The sequence below is a fragment of the Pelodiscus sinensis genome, chromosome 6 (assembly GCF_049634645.1).
Source record: "Pelodiscus sinensis isolate JC-2024 chromosome 6, ASM4963464v1, whole genome shotgun sequence".
Lineage (NCBI taxonomy): Eukaryota > Metazoa > Chordata > Testudines > Trionychidae > Pelodiscus > Pelodiscus sinensis.
The window spans coordinates 88,525,774-88,545,372 of record NC_134716.1 but is presented as its reverse complement, the minus strand read 5'-3'; the positions used below and the strand labels follow the sequence as shown (position 1 = coordinate 88,545,372).

At 42.3% G+C, this 19,599-nt stretch overlaps 1 protein-coding gene across 2 annotated transcripts in view; it reads left to right on the top strand.

Moving 5' to 3' along the window:
- The first annotated feature begins 2,839 nt into the window (after positions 1-2,839).
- PIK3R1 (phosphoinositide-3-kinase regulatory subunit 1) overlaps positions 2,840-19,599 on the top strand; it is an 82,524-nt gene continuing 65,764 nt past the window's right edge. Inside the window, exons 1-2 of one of the 2 annotated variants that reach the window (XM_006119162.4) lie at positions 2,840-2,986; positions 7,542-8,300. In XM_006119162.4, the coding sequence (XP_006119224.1) occupies positions 7,967-8,300 (334 nt within the window). In that variant the 5' untranslated portion in view covers positions 2,840-2,986; positions 7,542-7,966. Of the gene's footprint in view, positions 2,987-5,935; positions 6,021-7,541; positions 8,301-19,599 lie in introns of those variants that run through there. The other variant, XM_075932352.1, reaches the window with a different exon arrangement.

Sequence of the window (19,599 nt, the reverse complement as noted above, 5' to 3'; positions counted from 1 at the left end):
TTCACCTTGCTAATCCAGTTTTTGTGAATTGAGACCTCTTTTATTTCACCCTTCCCCCACTTCTGTCTTTTCTTTTTTTTCTTAATTGCCTGATTTGACAATTTTCCTTGCTTTTTAGGTGACAGTGTAGCTTTACCTTTCAGTTGGTCAATGAAATTTTTCAGGAGATACTGAGCAGGATCAGGCCAGTCCTCCACAAATATAACACCAATGGAATTACATGCAAGCTTTACATGCAGGGAACTTGCAGGACTGGGTCATGTATCTCTTTCCAAGCAGCTGTTCAGCAGAGAAGCACTACCAGAGTTAGAAGTTTGGACAGAAAAGGTAACTTTACTCTACCATTGTCTTCAGTCCTGCATTTTCAAGCCTTCAGCAAAGATGGTAGGCCTGGCAGTTCCCTCAATTTATTGTACTTAATATATAAATTACAGTTATGTCCACTCCAGAATGTCCATATCATGACTGGGGCCCAGTTGCACTTATTAATGTACACAGAAGCAGAAAGCACCAGTGCATAGGTAAGTCATCCTAAAGAACCAGTGAAGAAGTAGTGTTCATAGGATTCAAAGAGAATCCATTCATTTCCCCTTGGATACAAAACTAGTTGTTTCAATAAAGCTGAAGGATTCAGAGAGGATTCAAATGGTCCCCAGTTTGAAAGCATGGGGAAACTTTCTTAAGGAAGACATCTTTGAAAACAAAAATAGTTTGATTTTGTGTTCTAATTAAAAACTTGTGGAGTAAGAAAAAAAACGCTTCTGCTGCAAAATACACCCTAGAGTGAAACTCATTTGTTTAATAGTGGGCCTAAATAACAGTGGTTGCTAATTTAACATTCTAAAAAGAAATGTGAAGTTAATGATAGAGTTCAGGATTTTTCAGAGTTTTGATTAAAAATTCCTTGATAAAAAATAAAAATATATGGTCAAAATTAACTCAGAACTCCAAAAAATATTTAGCTTCCTTCATGCCCACTATCAACTAACCTTTCAGTAGTGAAAACTAATTAGCGTGAATCTGTTTTGCTCCCTACCAAAAGTGGCTACAATCAGTTGATTAACAGATTTACTTTTTCAGTAGTGAAGCACTGAAAGCAGGGCAGTTCCCTATAAAAATGTACTTTTGTTTTAATCATTAGGCTCCACATCAGATACCTTTTTGGGCATCTGAATCACTTTATCAGTCTAAGTTTCTCTGTTTCTTCTACAGCATTTCATGGCTCTGATCCCTTCCCACTGTCCAGACAAGCAAAGCTTTTGTGCAAGGCCTTATGTCCTGTCTTAATTACTGCAACCTCTTTTTCTCTGACCTCCTTGACACTCACATCACCTTTCTCCAATTCACACAAAGCACAGCTGCTAAAATAATCTTGGCTAGTCAGTCTGACTATATCCTGCCCTTCTGAATCTCTCCAGGCTCTCCCTGTTCCACCACAAGCTTAAATTCCTTATCCTTGCTTTCAAAGTTCTACACACCTCCACTTGTGCCTACACACCCAGCCTAGTGTCTTGTCCAGTGACTCTGTCCACTCACACTCACCCAGCAATGACATGGCCTTGATTACCCATTTGCATATTGCATTGCTGTCTGCATATTTTCCATGCTGCTGGTCTCTATGCATTATGTCCTCTCAGAACTGATTTGCCAAGCCACTCTCTCTCTGAAATCCCTCAAAACCAACTTGCACACTGACACCCACAAGTGAACAACATTTGTACACATATTTATTTAGACAACCAAATACCTGTTCTTGCTTGATGTGAACATGTTTTAACTGCATGATCCTGTTGCTGCAACCCATGTACTTCGGTCACACCTGTTGCTGTCACATACAATTTAGAGTGTAAATTCTTTGGGAGCAGGGTCTATGCCATTTAAATCTTTACTGCATGGTTTCTAGAATACTTTGGCACTGTAAAATGTTAACTAATTTTACCTGTCTAGTATCTTGGCCCCCACTGCCTTTCATTTACTGTGCTTCTTGCTTTAACCCCCTCTTTGCCTACTGCTTTGGGTCCATGACATCTTATCTTAGATTATGTACCACTGGATGGAAGTGAGCAGTGCACAAGGGTTCATTATCATCTGTCTCTGATTTTGCAGTCTAGCCTTATTTTTTAAATTGGACTGTCCCATAGTCAGGTTTCAGGACTTGGAAAATGCCACGAAATTGTGACAGGATGATTTTTTGACACAATGCCACCCTGTTGCATCATGCTGATGGGGCAGGCAGCAACGAAGATGACACTGGGTTGCACTGGGTACCCATACACATACAGAGCGGCACAACCAGCCCCGTCTGAACATTCATATATTACAATATTTTTAAAAAGCCACCCTAGGAGGATCAGAATGCAGAGAAGACGTGATGTCTCGTTGTCCCAACACCCGGCCTCTCTTACTCTTCTTCCTCCTTTGCTGCACTGAGTGCGTTCCCACAGCCACTGGCCAGCCCTGGGGATGCGGCTGGGCACGCTGCGGGGAGACAGGCAGAACGCTCACAACCGGGCTACCCCGCCGGAGCCCAGCACCCCGACCCGTGTTGCCCCTACGGCCAGCAAAAGCCAAAGGGCCCCGCGGGGGAACCAAGTGGCCGCTGCGGGCCCGGACTTCCTTCTGCGCAGCCACTGGGGACGACAACGCAGGGCCCCAATTCCGCCCTGGCAGGGCGGGGGGGGGCTCGGTGCAGGCGGCAGAGCGGCTCCAGGGCGGTACCCGGCCCCCGGGGTGCAAGGCCGGCGGCGGCGCCCGGGTCAGCAGCACGAGCTGCCCGCTGCATGACGGCGCGAGCGGGGGGGGGGCGGCGCTCTGCCCTCGCAGCCGGGCGCGGGTTGGTCGGGCGCGAGCGGGGAGGCGGGGCCGGGCCGGGAGGGGGCACCGGGCGGAGCTGCAGGAGCCGAGCGGGACGCGGCGGTGGCGGTACCAGGCGCGGGCTCCCGGCCGCGGGGAAGGAGCGAGGGACGGCGCGGAGCGGCAGCGGACGGTAAGGGCTGTGCCCGGCCCGGGGAGGAGCTGCCCGAGCCAGCCGGGCTCCTCCCGACGCGGCCGGGGCCTCTCGCGCCGGGGCAGCTCTGAGCCCAGCGCCCGTGGGGTGGTGGCAGGAAGCGCTGCCCTGCGCGGCGCCACGGGACCGAGCTGCAGCAAGCCCGTGGCGGCGGGGCAAGCGCTGGGCTGTACAGAACCTCGCGGAGCCCTGCCCCGGGCCGAGCTGGCGAGGGAGAGCGCGGCGGGTTTGCCCTGTGCAGGCAGGCTCTGTGCAGGAGTCGCGTCCCCCTTTGTGTGCAGCGTTTTTGCTGCCCCCGGCCTTGCGGGAGGCAGAGCGACTCCGGGAAGCTTCCAACTTTGAAGCTCCAGAGCTTATTGACTGCCCGGCGGGAACCGAAGCGAGCTTGAAGTCCCCCAGCTGGCCTGCCGATTATTTTTTAATAAAGGAATGGGCTGGCTTGACACACCAAAGAGTGGATGGCACTTCCCAAGGCAGTTGTGCAGTGTGTAGTGTATGAGCATAGCAAGATGTTAGATGGGTAACTGTTGAGTAAAAGCATTCATAGCATTGCAATTTTAGATTTAACTCTCTCAGCGTTCACTCTCTTATTCGTGACCAATATGAGTTTAACAAAGAAATGGGGCAGTTTTTCACGTGCTCCTTACAACTCAGATGTATGTACATAATGCTCGTGTTCCCTCTTTCTTATGGACTGTGCTTAGAAACTTTTTAAAATCAATGAATCTTTACTTGCCTTTATGTTGTGAGGATTATGGAGAGAACTAGGCTTTGTCTTGCCTTTCTTTCTCAGTGATCTCTAAAAACTTGCCCCATATATTTAAAAAATAAAACAAAAAACTTTTAGAGAGATTATTTAGCAATATAACCAGTGTCCTTAGTTAGCCAGCTTTTATACAGATTTATACAACAAACTTTCCTTGGGAGATGGCAGCTTGATATGGAATATTTCATACTGCTTTGAGAAACTGCATTTCTTTCTGAGCCTTAATAATAATAGTTGAAGGAAGAATAGCTTTTATTAAGAGTATTGCAACTTTCCTGTCTGCTTTTGTAGATACAATCTAATAGTTCAAGGATTCTGGTCCTGAAGTGGGAGAAAAAAGTACAATTGGTTGCCAAATACCTTCCTCCAAGCAATGGATTGACTGTACTTGCAGTATGTTGTGCTGTCAGCTGTTAGCTTGTCCCCCAATCTTACACCTGTGGGGACAGAATTCTGGCCTTCTGACTGATGGAAAGCTAACTTCTTTGCAGAAGTTATTTCAGTCTATGAGTGACCCCTTAATTGCCTGTCAGAAGAGGATTCCAAATGGGATTACTTCTCCTCCTCCTTAATAGGATGGAAAGATACTTAGGTCTGGCTGCAATATAAGATGGTACAAATACCAAAAAAAAAAAAAAAAAAAAAATCAAGATGCTGTCACTTATCTCCAGTATGGCCCTGCAGTCAGTGTATATATAATTTTTATGGTATGTCTGCTTACGTTTCAGAAGGGCATTCATTCCTTGCTGGAATCTGGGATTGATCAATGTAGTTTGTCTGTGTAGAAAATTTGAATTAATTCTCTACAGAAAACCACAGTTACTTATAATGCTTTATTCTTAAATGAAGCAGTTTAAAGTGGTGCGATATTTCATTGGTTTATTATTTATCATAAAATGTATTGAGTATTATATTAACTTTCTTTAGAAAAATAGCATCTAAACAAGCTATTTACCTTGCTTACTTCTATTTAGAGAATAGTAGCATCACACTTTCACTGTAGAGATAACTAAAATTTTGAGTTGCACCTTGTAGACACCTAGTGGGGAGAAGTTAGTCCAGCAAATATCCACTGCAGCTCTAAATTTGTTGATCTGTTCTTTTGCTGACAACTCATGTGATAATTAAAGAAGGAAAGTTCCTATGCTATACAGATTTTCTAGGAATTTTCTTTTTCCCTGCAGCAGATTAGGGGAATCGTTAGGTCATATGAATGCATGTATGGTAGGAACAATAGTATCTTGTGCATAGTCTGTCGAGAGTGGGGAGGGGGTGGATTGTTGTTACCCTGATAATAAGTATTTTGAGGATACATGTGAGCATGAGAAGATTGAAACAAGTCTCCCTCTAGTCTGACAAAGATTGAAAGCAACATGTATTCATGAGGGTGGAAGGCAGAACCATATTCTTTTTCAGTTAGTCAACAGAGGAATGCTGCTGTGGGAGGAAATGCTTTGGTACCACAGGTGTGGGTGCCAGAACATTATTTTTTGGAAACAGGGAAAAATGCTTAAAACAAATCAGAGTGAAGAATGATTTGTAGGAACCCCTAGCAATCTAATGCTGAATTTTTAGTAAGGAGTTTTAGCACAACTCAGAGCTGGAATTCTGCCCAGACTTAGGAGTACTTGTAACCCTTATCAATCCCTATCTCATTAAGCTCAAACCCTTAGACTGCAATAGAACACATCATGCCCTATTCAGCTCTCTTGGGCACCTAGCTATTCATTCATATTTCCTCCCTAAATATAGCTATGTTTCTTGCCATTGCTGCGTCATTTTTCCTCCTTTTTAAGCTCCATTTGATGAATAATACTTAAGACAACCTCTTAGATATTTATTTTTAACTCAAATATCGGAAGATGGAGACCATATAACTCCATTTGGAATAATGATTGTCTATTTAACACCTTAACAGGTGTTAAATAAGCAACTGGTGACACCATTGATTTTTCTAAAAAGTGTATTGCCATGCATCTGAACTAATATGTAAGGCTCTAGTTTATTGCTGCATTTAAAACTCTTTATTTAAGATCATATTTGCCCATCAGTGTACAAAAACTGACTGGTCTTTATGTGAAGAACTTTGGGAGGATGGACAAAATGGCTGCTGTCAACCCACTAAAAACTGACTCGTCTGATATCATGGTCTAATCTTTCAGAAACCCTTATTACTGCCTGACAACCACCTCTATTGCTGCATGCTATCTGCAATCTCAGTGTCATTGTTTGCGGCATTAGCTGTGTGTAAGTGAGGCCCCAATAACTCCTTCCTGATCCAACTACAGCGGTGTGCATCTCCTGGTCCCATTATAGCTGCCAGAAATTAACTAGAAGCAGGGATTGTATACTCTCCCTGCTTGGGAAGATGGTATGGAAGGTGATGTAGCAGCCATTATGGCAACTGTTTCTTTTGAGGATTCTACAATGCAGGATGAATCCAACAGTGTCCAGCTAAATTGGGCTTAGGGCAACTTCATGCTACTTGAGCAGAACAAAGGTTTTCTAACATACCAGTGAATTGGGCCCTTTGTTCTCCTTTTATTCTTCTGATATAGGATTATTCAGACTTGTTTGTTTGTTCTACTACTGTAAGCTAGTTTATAAACATTTGCACAGCACTTCAATATACAGTAAAATTGTTGCCTGCTCATATTACATAACACTCTTAGGACTTTTATTATGCTGCAATTTAAAAGTTTTTCAGTGTGACATTGAATACTTTGCAGTCTTTGATATCCCAACAAAGCAGTTCAAATTATGACGGGACATAAGTGAATGCAAAGGGATAATAGTTGAAATAATAAAGTGTTAAAAAGATTCTGTAGTTCTATATAGTATATCTAAAGGTTCTTTTTCAACAGTGTTTAACTTATTGTTTTCTCTTTAGATTTGATTTAACTTTCAGACCTATAGTCTTTGCATTAAGTTATTTTAAACTCCCACCCTCCCAACCCTGCTCAGTTGCTCCTTCTTAGGTGGTCTGGGTGTGTCAGTTTCAGTTGCTGCATAATATATCTTATCTAAAAAAACAAATTAATAATTGAGGGGGAAGACCCTCACCTAACCAAAACACAAAGTAGCTTAATTTAAGAAACAGAGAGCCAGAGTAGAATCACTTCTGACTTCTGTTGAGCAGAGCGTGAAAATTGAAGGCAAGTGTGGTAAAATTGCTCAAACAACCCTCCACTCCTCTGCCTATTTCTCCAACACAAACAAGCAAGTGAGCTACTCTCTGCAAAGTTGTATGGAGGTCCATGGGGCTACAGGAAAACATTTCTGGGCATCTTTATTCTCTGCTAAACCCTCAAAGGAATACTCTGGATGTGAATTCTGACCATGTCATCACTTCCACTAGTGGGTTCCCATTCTGTCTTGGCAAATCTCCTGAGAAGAAAGGCATTAGATAGATCACTGCTGCCAGGTTAAATAGTGTGCTGAAGGAAGAAGTGTGGTGGAGCTAGTCCTCTGCAGGTACGCTAATATCCATAACGCATGCCCCGGTGTCTTGAGATACAGAGGTTCAGAGGAACAAACCACCTATTTGACTGAAGGATTTAAATTAGCTTCTTCTGACAGAAAATTAACAGTTGTAAATGGCCATAGTTTTGGTCTATAGCTTTTGGGCCTTTCCATGTGAATGTATGACCTGTCCCATGGTTTGAAAAGTGTGTCCTGAATATAGCTTAAATGTAACATAGTTTAAGTGTTGCAAACTTAAACTTAATGAAGTCTGAAACAAGGTCATGAATCTCTTTCTTTTTCTAGGTACAGCATGTGCACAGAGCTCAATAACAAAAGACTTGAGACACATGGATGTTCTATGGCAAGTACATCAGAAGAAGGTGTAACAGTCTGCAAATTTCAGCTACACTTGAATTCTTGGTCCCAGGAGAGCCAGGAAACTCAGAAAAGGAATTAATTGGAAGAATATTGATCTAGACATAGAAGAAGTGGAACACGTTCTTCTTATTCTAAATAAACAGATACATTAAGTAAAACATCAGCAAACCAATTCCAGATCCTGGTGCTTTATGAATCTTTGGAGGATTGTATTCTTTAGAAATTGCTATTGACTTTTTAACTATCCCATTTAGTACATTTTTAATCTCTTTGTACATAAAGATTAATCTGGACAACTTGAGATTTGTTATTGTTTAATTACATTATTGAACATTAAAATATTTGCCAAGATGAGTGCAGAAGGATACCAGTACAGAGCTTTATATGACTACAAAAAAGAGCGAGAAGACGACATTGACTTGCACAAAGGGGATATATTAACGGTGAATAAAGGTACCTTAGTAGCACTTGGATTTAGTGATGGGGAAGAAGCAAAGCCTGAGGAAATTGGTTGGTTGAATGGCTGTAATGAAACCACAGGGGAGAAGGGTGACTTTCCAGGAACTTATGTAGAGTATATTGGAAGAAAAAAAATTTCTCCCCCAACTCCAAAGCCTCGTCCTCCTCGACCCCTTCCTGTAGCACCAAGCTCTGCAAAAGTTGAAACAGACAGTGAACAGCAAGGTTAGTGGTGGTAGTTCAAACATTTTTGTGTGTGACTTTTTGCTCTTTTCAGATTTTTTTTTCTCTTTTCTACAGTTTTCATTTAACTACAAGTTTGTTTATAAGGCAACCTGGCAAATGTACTGAAGTCAGCAATTTATAGAAATCCTATAAAAATTTCATATGGAGAGTGAGTAGATATAAGTTTTTAAAAGCTTCTGGAAGTTTTTCCATTTTGGTGCATCCAGTTCACTAGCAGGAATTCTCTGCAAATATTATATTCCCACTATTCAGTTCTTAATGGCTTAACAAGAGAGATATAACCCTAAGTGAAAACATTGCTAACATTTTCTCTTACGTAAGATCAAATATCTATAAAATAAATAATAGAATGATCATAGAAGAAACTCTAGTTCTTTTACTATGTCTCCTGTCCACAAACTGTCGAGTTTAGTTCTGTATAAAGGAGAAACAACTTCCTATAAGTACATTCTTCACTAACTTCTGCAACATGGTGGTCAGAATGAAGGTAGGATTTGGCCTATGGCCCGCAGCTGACAGTGGAAGGAGTTTTAAAAGTGATTTGTCTAACCTATCTACTAAAATTCAGACCTTTAGGTTGTGTTTGCAGTAGCGCTTTTGTTAGCAAAACATTTTTGTTGAGCAGGGATGTGGTAAAAACCAATAACCTTGACTGGCAAAATTTCACTCACAAAAGTGTCTGTGTGGACAGTATTCTGTCAGGAGAAGAGCATCTCCTGCTGACATAGCTACCAATACTCATTGGAGGGTTAATCATACTAGCAGGAGAGCCCACTCCTGTTGTAGAGCAGCTACACAGGAGACCTTACAGCATAGTGGTTATAGCGATACTTCTGTGCCATGCATGGTCAGGTCAGTAGCGTAGACATAGCCTCAGATATTTGCCTTAAACCAAAAGAAACCAGTCAAACCCTGCAGGCAGTATTTTGATATTTAAATTTAAAAAAATTTTTTTTGCATTCTTCCTTATTTCAGGTGCAGAAATAATTACACAAAGAATCACTTAAGTAATTTTTCTGTAACAGTTTTTGTTGTTTGTTTTGCCAGGTATTAACTACAGGTAGTAGTATTTTTAAGGCTCCCTGATTTGTATGGTGGCACAACTGTCAGATATAATGACATCACATTGTATACCATGGACCTGGTGGTATTGTCATCCAGAATCGTGACATTGGTCAATCAGCTACAGAGGGATGGAAGCTGGTGATAAGAGATTCTCTTTGTACATAGCTGCTTTAATAATCTACAGTGACAGGAAGGAGAATACAGAAAATCATATATAACTAAATGGAAATTTCTAAAACACACTTTTAAAATGTGATAGAGGCTTAATAAAAAAACTCATGAGACCTATTCTAGTCACTCTTCCTCAAATATTTGAGTTATTTGTAACTCTTTCTCTGTTTTGATCATGGGGACTTAAACCCTGGATAAAAATTCTAAAAGCGTTTGCTATTTTTAAAATTCTAGTTCTAAGTGCCTACATTATTCATAAAAAGTATTCACTTGCCTAGTGGGATTTTCAGAAGTATTTTGGCCCATGTCTTTCAAAGTACTTATGCTGTGTTCTGTCTGTTGTTGTAATGCCTAATCCCTACCCGGCCTGCCCCATATTAGGTACCCACCTCCCCAAACACTACATGAAGAGAGCTTACATATGTAAGAAGGGATTTTCAGAAGCTGCCTAAGCTACTCATAAGTGAAGTGGAGGGAAGAAAGGCTAAGGCATTGAAATGGTTGACTGGGCCAGAAATAGCTACCTGTCTCCATTAAAGCTGTGAATTTTCTGGGGTTATGCACCTAAGATTGGTCAGCCTCTTAGGTAGCTCATGCTTTAGCAGCCAGAACAATCTCTCCTCCTTATTCTTGAAACCTGTCTTATGACTCCTTGTACCCTCACTGCCTTTTCTGCATGCACCTATTGGTAGTCTACCTCTGAGACTCGTGATACAGAGGTTGGCAGGCCTATTACCTGTAGGATTGGCCCCCGCTGGTGATGTAAGTGTTCCTTGGCTGGTTTAAAAATCCTACATTGGTGCCTCCTGGGCTTGGACTTAAGCTAGGGCTTGACACATCTCTTTAGCTGTGGCACAATGTCAGCACTTAGGTGGGTTTACATAGGTCCATGAAAATGTCATGGTACCTAATAGGGATGTAAAATCCCATTTAATCAGTCAACCGGTTAAACATTGAGTTAACTAGTTAACCACTTAGATGGTATCCCCAGGTGGGGGAGCTGCTCCAGTCCAGCATTGTGCAACGGGCCAGGCCACAGGTTAACCAGAGACAACCCTACTGCCTACATAGTGTAAACATTTTTTAAAACCCCACTAGGTACCTTTCTGTATCTTTAGGCATCTAAATATTTAATCTTGCCTGCCAGAGGCTCTTTAAATCCCATTGGCTTTCAATGGGAATTAAGCTCTGAAGTGCCGAACTTAACTTAACTTCCATTTTCAAATGTAACTCAACTAGATACTTTTCAAAAGTCCTAACCTTCAACTGTCTTTTTGGTTCAACTTCAAGTCTGGTAAAAATTGGTTATTTCTGTCCTAAAGTTATTACCCACAGAATAAATTACGTGGGTGGGCAGTAAGAACAAGACGTAAGCAGTGTAAACACAGGTAGCAGACAGTGTTAGTTTTGAAATACAGCAAGCAAGGAGTGGAATATATTTATTGCCTTAGGTGTTCATGGCGCTTCGCAGATGTAATTTTAGTCTGGCAGCCACCTTTAACAGGCAATGATGGGTGAGTCAGAGTTGTAGGTGATTCATGGTAACTTCTCTGAGCTCCACATGATTCCTCATTTACTTTAGGGCATTTTAGAAAGTTATATCCAGAGCTGTTTAGTGAGTGTCAGATTGTTCAGAGAAGTCATCTGGCTAATATTGATGCTCTGGAGCCCCTTATGGAATGTGTTCATTAAGGGCGCTTATGCATACTTTGGCTCTGGCTGATCAGTAAAATTCTACTGTAGCCTAAGAGCCCATTGTTGGCTTGTGTCTGCATGTACTATTGCTAAAAATCCGAGATGAAAATAAGTATCTCTCTTTTGAGTGGGATAGTGCCTAGAACTCCAATGTCAGAATCTCCCCAAGTTTGCAGTATATTGTCTCAATCTACAGTATTAATGAAATGCAAGATTAGCATTCTTTTGTTACCTTGCAGCTTTGGTGACTTACTACTGCAAAACAAGCCAAATTTAACAGAGAATTTAATAATTTGAAAGGAGATTGAAAACTCACTTTGGCTGTTGGCCAGAAGCTATTAAAATCACTTTTGCAGTCCTATACCTGTGACTTCCTTATAAAAAAAAATCTTTTACTTCACCAAGACTTATTTGAATTCAGGTGTGTCTTTATAGCTTGTAACAGTTGACTACACGGTTGGCACATAAATGACTGAATGGAGGTCTCTGCACAGTTGTAAGGGAAACATAATACTTTGAACTGCAAGTGGAATCATGAGGAGTTAATTTATTTTTGAAGGCTTGTATGTTCACTTGAGAGAAATTAGAAAAAACTAAATGTTGAAAAGGTACGTGTACCTTAGTTAAATAAAATACTGTTCAAACATCTTTTTTAAAAAAAATTAGGGCACAAGAGTATGTGCACAAATGCTGGAGTCAAAAGAGGATGGGTTAGGGGGAGGGAGAAAATCAAAATGAAAGAAAGGAATAGAAACTGTTAGATATTGAACACACAAAATACAAGTCATTTGAACAAAAAAAAAAAAGTTAAGAGGGAGTCACTGCAATGAGACCTGTAGGTGAAAAGAGAAATATAGTTCAGTTACAGTATGAGATGAAAAAGAGAAGTTGAAAAGTATTTGATTTTTAGATGGGTAGTTCTGCTTTAAAAATTGCTGTAGGGAATGGAAGAGTTAGTATTGTCTACAGGCCAAATTAACATGGCGGCAGGCCAACAAGATTCTTCCCAGGATGATAAAGTATTGCTCTGCACACCCCTACAATTCATTTTGAATGTACTAATTCCTACTGAGAAACTTGCTTGACTGTATTTGGTCAAGTTTATATTTTCAGTGCTTAACAATTTGAAACTGCTGTATATCAAAGGGATAGACTAGTGGGGGAATTGAAAAGAATGACATCTCTTTCTTTAGGATTACAAACTGGCTAAGTGTGTGAGCTTTTTGTTGTAATTTGAGCCATCTCTCTCTCTCTCTCTCTCTCTCTGTGTGTGTGTGTGTGTGTGTGTGTGTGTGTGTGTGTGTGCGCGCGCACGCGTGCATGCGCGCGTGCGCACGATGATAGTAATTTTAGGGAGCTTATCAGAAAGATAAATGGGATTTTTAATGTTTCTATACCATGCCAGTACCTTTAAAAATAATTTTAATCTTTCTAAAGTTGAGAATTTGAATAAGGTAATGCTTCACTAATGACATTGTTTGGATTTTGTTGTTTTTGCATTTTCTCAGACTAATCACTTTATAGTCAACTTTACTTTCAGCTTTCCTCCACTTGACTAGAGCTACAGTGTTTGGCCCATATGAATAACTGCACATGTTAGTATTCTTATTAAGTTTCATAGGAATACTAATATGCATAAAATTACTTTTCAAAATCCAAGTGTTTATTGATTAAACTGCATAGAAATCTTTACTATTTCTAATATCTTGTACATCTGAATAATAAATCTTAAATTCTCTAAAGGCAGTTTTTATTAAACTAAAGTTTCGGGCACCATTTGAACTGACAGTGTCCTATTTAAGTTATTTATAGGGGAATGCAGAGGGCTAGAATTCTGGTTGTTTAGGCAAAATGAGAAGGCCTGAAATTCATCCATCTTCCCCCTTGCTCCCCGATTCTCTGAATTCAGAAAACATCTGGTCTGGATGAGGTTGATTGTTCTACTGCATATGAGAGGATCATAATTCAGGTGGGAGGAGAGGAGCCGCAAAGCGATGGGCAACCCAGGCCAGTGAGAAGACTGCAAGATTGTCATAACCAAGACGGTTTTCCAGGATAGAGTAGTTTTGCTAGCTGATTTTGAATCCCTAGATTTTGTGGGGTGTGCTGATTGAACTGTCACAGCTCTTTGACTGGACACAGAGGGAGCACACAGCTCTCTTAGACAATGTTCTGTGCAGTTGGCACAGACCTCGGTTCACTTGCATGTCACTTTAGTAATACTGGTAGGAAAACAAAATGACCCTGATGTTCTGCAGGTTGCCCACCACTGAGCTACAGGATGTTGATTCGGTGCTGGTCAGGGCTGCGCTGCACAGAGCCAGCTTTGCCTTGTGCCACTGGTCCAGACTTCCTGACCCTGATGTGAACCTGGTGAACAGAGGAAAACAGAACATAAGAATGCTGGCACTGTAGATAGCAGAGCCACTTCCACCAGGAGAGCTGCTGTCTAGCACAGCAGGAATTCTCTTAGTCTTGTATAGCCTCTTGAAATTTACACATTTCAAAGTAGGATTAGCAGGCTGGAGAATCATCCCTATGATGTTAAAGGACATAAGTTCATATTTTATAGATTAGTTTCCTCTGCCCTGCAAATAATTTTCTAAAGCTGAAATTAACAGATTACTTGTAGCCTTGTTAGGTTCCCTGCATTTTTTTTGGCTTAGCTCTCTTATGATCAAATGTTGTATTAATTGATTTAGAATATAATTTATGCATGTCTGAATCAGTTTGGTGGTGGATCTTAGACTCTGTGGTGTGAATTTACAGAAAGGGTTTCAGATATAAATTTATATGCTAAGCTGTCCTCGGTTTTTAAAATTTCAGTTTACAGAATGAGGGGGATAGTTCGACCAGAATTTCACATTAGCCATTTGTTTCACTTTTACTGTTGCGAAAAGCTTGGTTAGTTAAAAACTGTACAGGAAGTATCACATCTGTTAACAATGAACTTGCTCAAAGGAGATGCAAAGAATTAGTAGTCATGGAGTAGAGGCCAGTGAGCGTCATCAGAGATTCATCATTGACTTTTTTTTGAGTAAACGCTTCTTTCTCTGGCTATAAAAGTACAAATCAACAAATTAAACCAATAATGGTTGTGATGGGGTACGCCGGGCTGGGCAATAATTTTTTGCCGGAGGCCACTTCAGAAATTTTTGAAGTGGCACTGGGCCACACTTTAAGGGGCGAGGCCGTGACACTTCCTTGCTTCCTCACCCTGGTCTACACTAGTACTTTATTTTGAAATAACACTCCTACCCCAGTTGAATTTATAAGTGAAGTGTCCACACTATCAAGCCCGTTATTTCGAAGTAACAGGTGGCAGAATTAGAAATCTATACTCCTGCTTTTTATTAGGGGTAATGCTAATTCTGAAATAGTCATTTTGAAATAACGGCAATGTGGACACTCTAGTGCTGCTATTGCAAAATAATTACTCCCCAGTGCTTCCTGGGGCTCTAAGTCTGAAGTAGTGTGTCTACATTACTGGAGTCTGTCTCAGACTAATCTCAATGCTTCCCTGTAGTGAAGATGCACTAGTTCACATAAGTCAAATTTAGTAATTTCAAAATAGTTTCCTAATGTAGACATGATTGGTCAGAGAATGCATGAAGTCTTTGCCCCCCTCCCCTCCATCCCAGGGCCCCCCTAGGTGTTCATGCACTTGGCGGTGGGAGGAGACTTTGCACACTCCCCCTTCTGCCCAATCATGGCCTGGGGGTGGGGTGAGCTCTCAAAGTCTCCTCCCGCCCTGTCAGGAGCTTGTGGCACTTCTAAGTGTGGCATGCTCCTGGCAGGGTGGAGGAAACTTCGTGCGCTTCCCTCCACCCCCAAGCCCTAATTGGTCTGGGGGCGGGGGAGCGGCAGGTCCTCCATGGCCTGCATCAACCTGCTTGGTGGGCCGGATCCAGCCCGCGGAGGCCCTTTTACCCACCCCTCGGGTACGCTCATTACCAGGGCTTGACAAACGGTGGCGAAATCTATTTGCCAGCCCCGCACTGTGCATGCTCAAGATCCGCATTGCACATGCGCACGCTGCCGGTGAACGGGACAACCGGCTGAAATCTATTCGCCATGGGCAAGTAGAAAACAGCAATTTGTCGAGCAATGCTCATTACAGCGATTACTCCTTCTGCCTTCCTCTGGGGATCTGCCTGGTGTGGTGCTGTCTTCTATTGATTACTTATTCTGATTTCTTGACTCAGAGTGCTCCTTTTTTATGACTCTGTCTTCCAGCCACATCATTCTCTCTCCCAGGCCATGTCTACACTAGGAAATATAGTATATCGGGGACTTCATTATTCATATTTAGTTTTTTTACAAATCTAAACATTTTTCTATCTGCCAGATCAGCCAATGTCTCTGAAAATAAAGTTTACTAACAGTTATGTGATTAACAGGAATGAATATTCTGCAGTCTACATTTAGATGAGGCAGAACAGAGCATGACTTACTTTCACAGATACAGTGATGCTAGTGCAAGCATTAGTTGAACAAGAAATGGATTGCCCTGAGTAGGAAGGTGTCACTTGAGTGACCAGGGCTATTGATTTTAGGTTTAGATTTGGTTAGGTGTAGTTTAACACTTCTAAAACTGCATTTAATAGTCGAAGAAAGTTGTCTTGCCAAGTGCCTAGTATTTGAGCTACTGTATTCAATTATATGGACTCTTGAAGCTTAAGAGTAAGGTGTCTTTTAGATCTTTTTGCCTTTTTTTTAATCAGAGGAAGAAGCAAAGGGAAAATATTCTCATCATTATATAAAATATTTAAGAGGAGAGCTCGGTTGTGACACACTTGTCGGGCCATTGATTTTTAGTTCAAGTTGCTAAAAACAAAATGTACAAAATATGCAAACCAGGTATACAAAATAGCTATATATTTGCAATACATTTCCCTGAAAATTGTGCAAGGAGTGTTTTAGATGTTTTAGTTATTTATTTGTTTTTGGTCTGGATAATCTGCAAGTTAGCAGACTAGTGTAGTTGTCTGGTCCTTGCAGAATAGCAACAAGGACAAACAATTGTCTGTTATGGTAAATATTTAAAAAGATAAGCACCAACATTCAACTTCTGAAAAGTCACTTTTCATATTGTATTCCTGGCTTCTGGTCTCAAAGGCTCTTTAGGGTGCAGGGTGGGTTTTTTTTCCCCACCTCCAAGTCTGAAGTACTTTTGTGAATCTTATTTATTTTGTTTCCCCAAAAATATGGTGCCCACCATGCAAAATGTTTTAAAACAAAAAATACTGGAGAAAATGTCAAATCTTCTATAGCTATAGGCATTTTTGTGAGCCTTTTCTACATAGGAGTAAGCCATTTGGCCCAAACGAAGATCTAAATGACCTCTTGTGTCAAATTATGGCTTACACTGTGTGTGCATTGGGTGTAAGTTGGGTCAGATTTTTCTTAATGAATTTCTTTGTGAATACTGTTGAATAATTGCCCTCTATTTCATATGCCATGAGCTCTGTAATGTAATAAAAACCATAAAAAATAAATGTCTAGCATGAAGGAAGCTCTAGTCTGTGACCTATTCTAGCAGTTAATGGGAAATACTGAACAAATAGTTGTCAAAAGGACATTATCTTCATATGTCCTTTTTTAGTTATCTAAGAGAGTAATCATGCTTCACTTTGAACAAGCAGCCTATATGTTTTTTATAAAAGAATATGGAAATTGTCCTTAGAATTGTAAAGGAAAAATCCTAACAGTGTTCTTCTTTATTCAAAACTAGAGAATGGCTCTATAAATATTTTTATTCGTTTATGCTAATGTACAGGCAGTCCCCGGGTTACATACAAGATAGGGACTGTAGGTTTGTTCTTAAGTTGAATTTGTATGTAAGTCGGAACTGGTACATATTGTAGGGGAAACTCTAGCCAAACATTTCTCCAGAGCTCAGTTTTATTCTCCCACACCTCACTTCCCTCAGTCCTTTATTCTCAAGCTGAGGTGTCTGCTGAGAAAAGCCGCTCCGCGTCTCCCTGGTCTGCTGGGGGGGCGGTGCTAGCTTCGCGTCTCCCTGGTCTGCTGGGGGGAAGTAACTAGTGCGGGGTTGCCTCACCCCGTTTGTAAGTAGGGATCCGATGTAAGTCGGATCCATGTAACCCGGGGACTGCCTGTAACTGGTGGTAGTTCAATGATCAGAGAGAACTTTATATGGGACTGGCTAGTTTTCCAATCAAATTTCTTCCATTACAGAAAGTATACTGAGATATTTGTACAATTTATCTTAAAGTGTTTGTTAAACATAAGGCATGGCAAGGCTCATGATTGTTGCCTGACTGCGCAGGCTGATAGAGGGACGTGAACATGCTAATACTGAAAAATCTCAAATTAACAAAAACTACCTATTTTATGCTATAAGGAATACTCGCCTGTTAGATTGGCTGTGCAGTTATTTTAATGTTGCTATTTTAATCATATCTGTACTAGGGATGTTAAGGACTAGTCGACTCTGATAAGCATTTGGATAGCCTGTAAGATAAGAGGCAGCATAGAAGGGGTGTGATGGGGCCGTCCAGCCCCACACTGGCTAAGGGGGGAGCCTCGCCCCCGCAGCAGTGCTGGGCATGCTCCAACTGCAGGCCAGGAACAAGGCCATGTAGACAGCTCAGTTGCGGGTGGCCTTCGGGGATGGAGGAACTCCTGCCCACCCTCCAGAGCCACAGCCAGACCTGCCGCTGGAGCAAGAGCCGCCGGGCCTGCCACCTGGAGCGTGACTGCAACACTGACTCCAGTGGGCAGCCCGCCCCGCCACGGTGGACAACCCCATCACTGCTTCCCCAGACGCTGGACCTGCCAACGTCACGGTCACCACCAGCCCAGTGCCTACAGGTGGGGTCTCCGTCGGCCACGGGGCTGGGGTAGGAAGCAACCCAAGGCTGGGGCAGGGAACCCTCCGGTGTGCTTGGTGCATTTTGGGGAGAACTCCCTGCTGAGCCAGTGGTGGGAGCCACCCACCACTAATAGGGCCCTGGGTTGGGGTCCGATGGAGAGGGAGGGCCCGGACCCCCCTACCACATCTACCCAGAACCTGGACTAGGCCTCTGGGCCTGCGTTTGCCGTGGACTAGGCCTCCGGGCCTGGGAGTGTAATGGCTCGACCCCAAGGCCGAGCAGTGCGGGATGGGGCACCCCACGACAGGCGGGGAAAGAGGTACTTCAAAGCGGCAGCACCACACAGCTGAGCTGGGGATCAGCTGTGCAGGGCTGCTGCTTTGAAACCCCAAGGCGGCGTTTCAGAGAGGCACTGCCCCTTTAAAATGCTGAAGCGCCATGGAGCCCGGGGTTAACTGGGGACTCCCGAGCTAACCCCCAGTTCTGAGCTTCTGGAGAAATGCCCCACGGAACCAGGGTCAGCTGGAACCTGGACTCCATGACATCATGGCTTTGAAATACACAACAGCGCCTGCTGGGGACTCTTGTGCATTTCAAAGTAGGCACCTGCATGCAGCCCGGAGTCAGCGGGACTTCCTGCTGGCCCTGGGTTATATGCGGAGTTCTGCATTCCTCCTTTGAAATACGTTTCAAAGGAGGAATGTTGATGGGCCTATCGCGTAGTCGATGGAAATTGACTACTTGACTAGTCATTAACCACAATTTAACATCCCTAATCTGTACTAGGGATATATTAAAAAAGTCATTTTAAAAGGTAATTGTGTAACCGCTAAAAATCTTAGCAGTTACACGTGCTGCAGTATAAAGCTTACTTTGCCAGCCCCACTCCTGGGGAGGAGGCTTTGCTGTGGGCTTTGTAGCCAGCTTCCTGGTAGCAACTGGCAGCCCCTTCTGGTCCCACTTCCACAGAGCCACAGTATGTAACTTGTGGAGGGGGCAGGCCTGAGGTGGGCTCCGCAGGACTGGAGCAGCTCCCTGCCCAGGGCAGGTGGGGAGCAGCTCCAGCCACTACCAGTTAGCAGGTGAGGCTTATCAATTTCAGTTAATGGTGAGGCTTACTTGGTTAACCTTTTTACCTCTCTAATCTTTTTACCTCCTCAATCTGTAGCATTATTTAGCTAATTATAATTGTTCTAAAAGTACAAAATACTAATCCTTAAATGACCATCAGCCTTTTGTACTACCTGTTCACTACTCTTGGTACCTCTGAAGCACAAGCACCGCAGATTTAAGCTGGCAAATACCAAGTGGACTTCTCATCTTAATCAGGATCATCTTAATCTGTTCTATCATCTATAACTCATGGCTGTCTTAAACTGTATTAAACTAGACTGGTAAATGCTTTTCATTCAGATTTGTACATGAGAAAATTAAAATGTTGAGTTTCAGCAACATATAGTGTGGTACAGCTGTTGACTACTTGCCAAGAAAGAAGAACTCTGTACCAC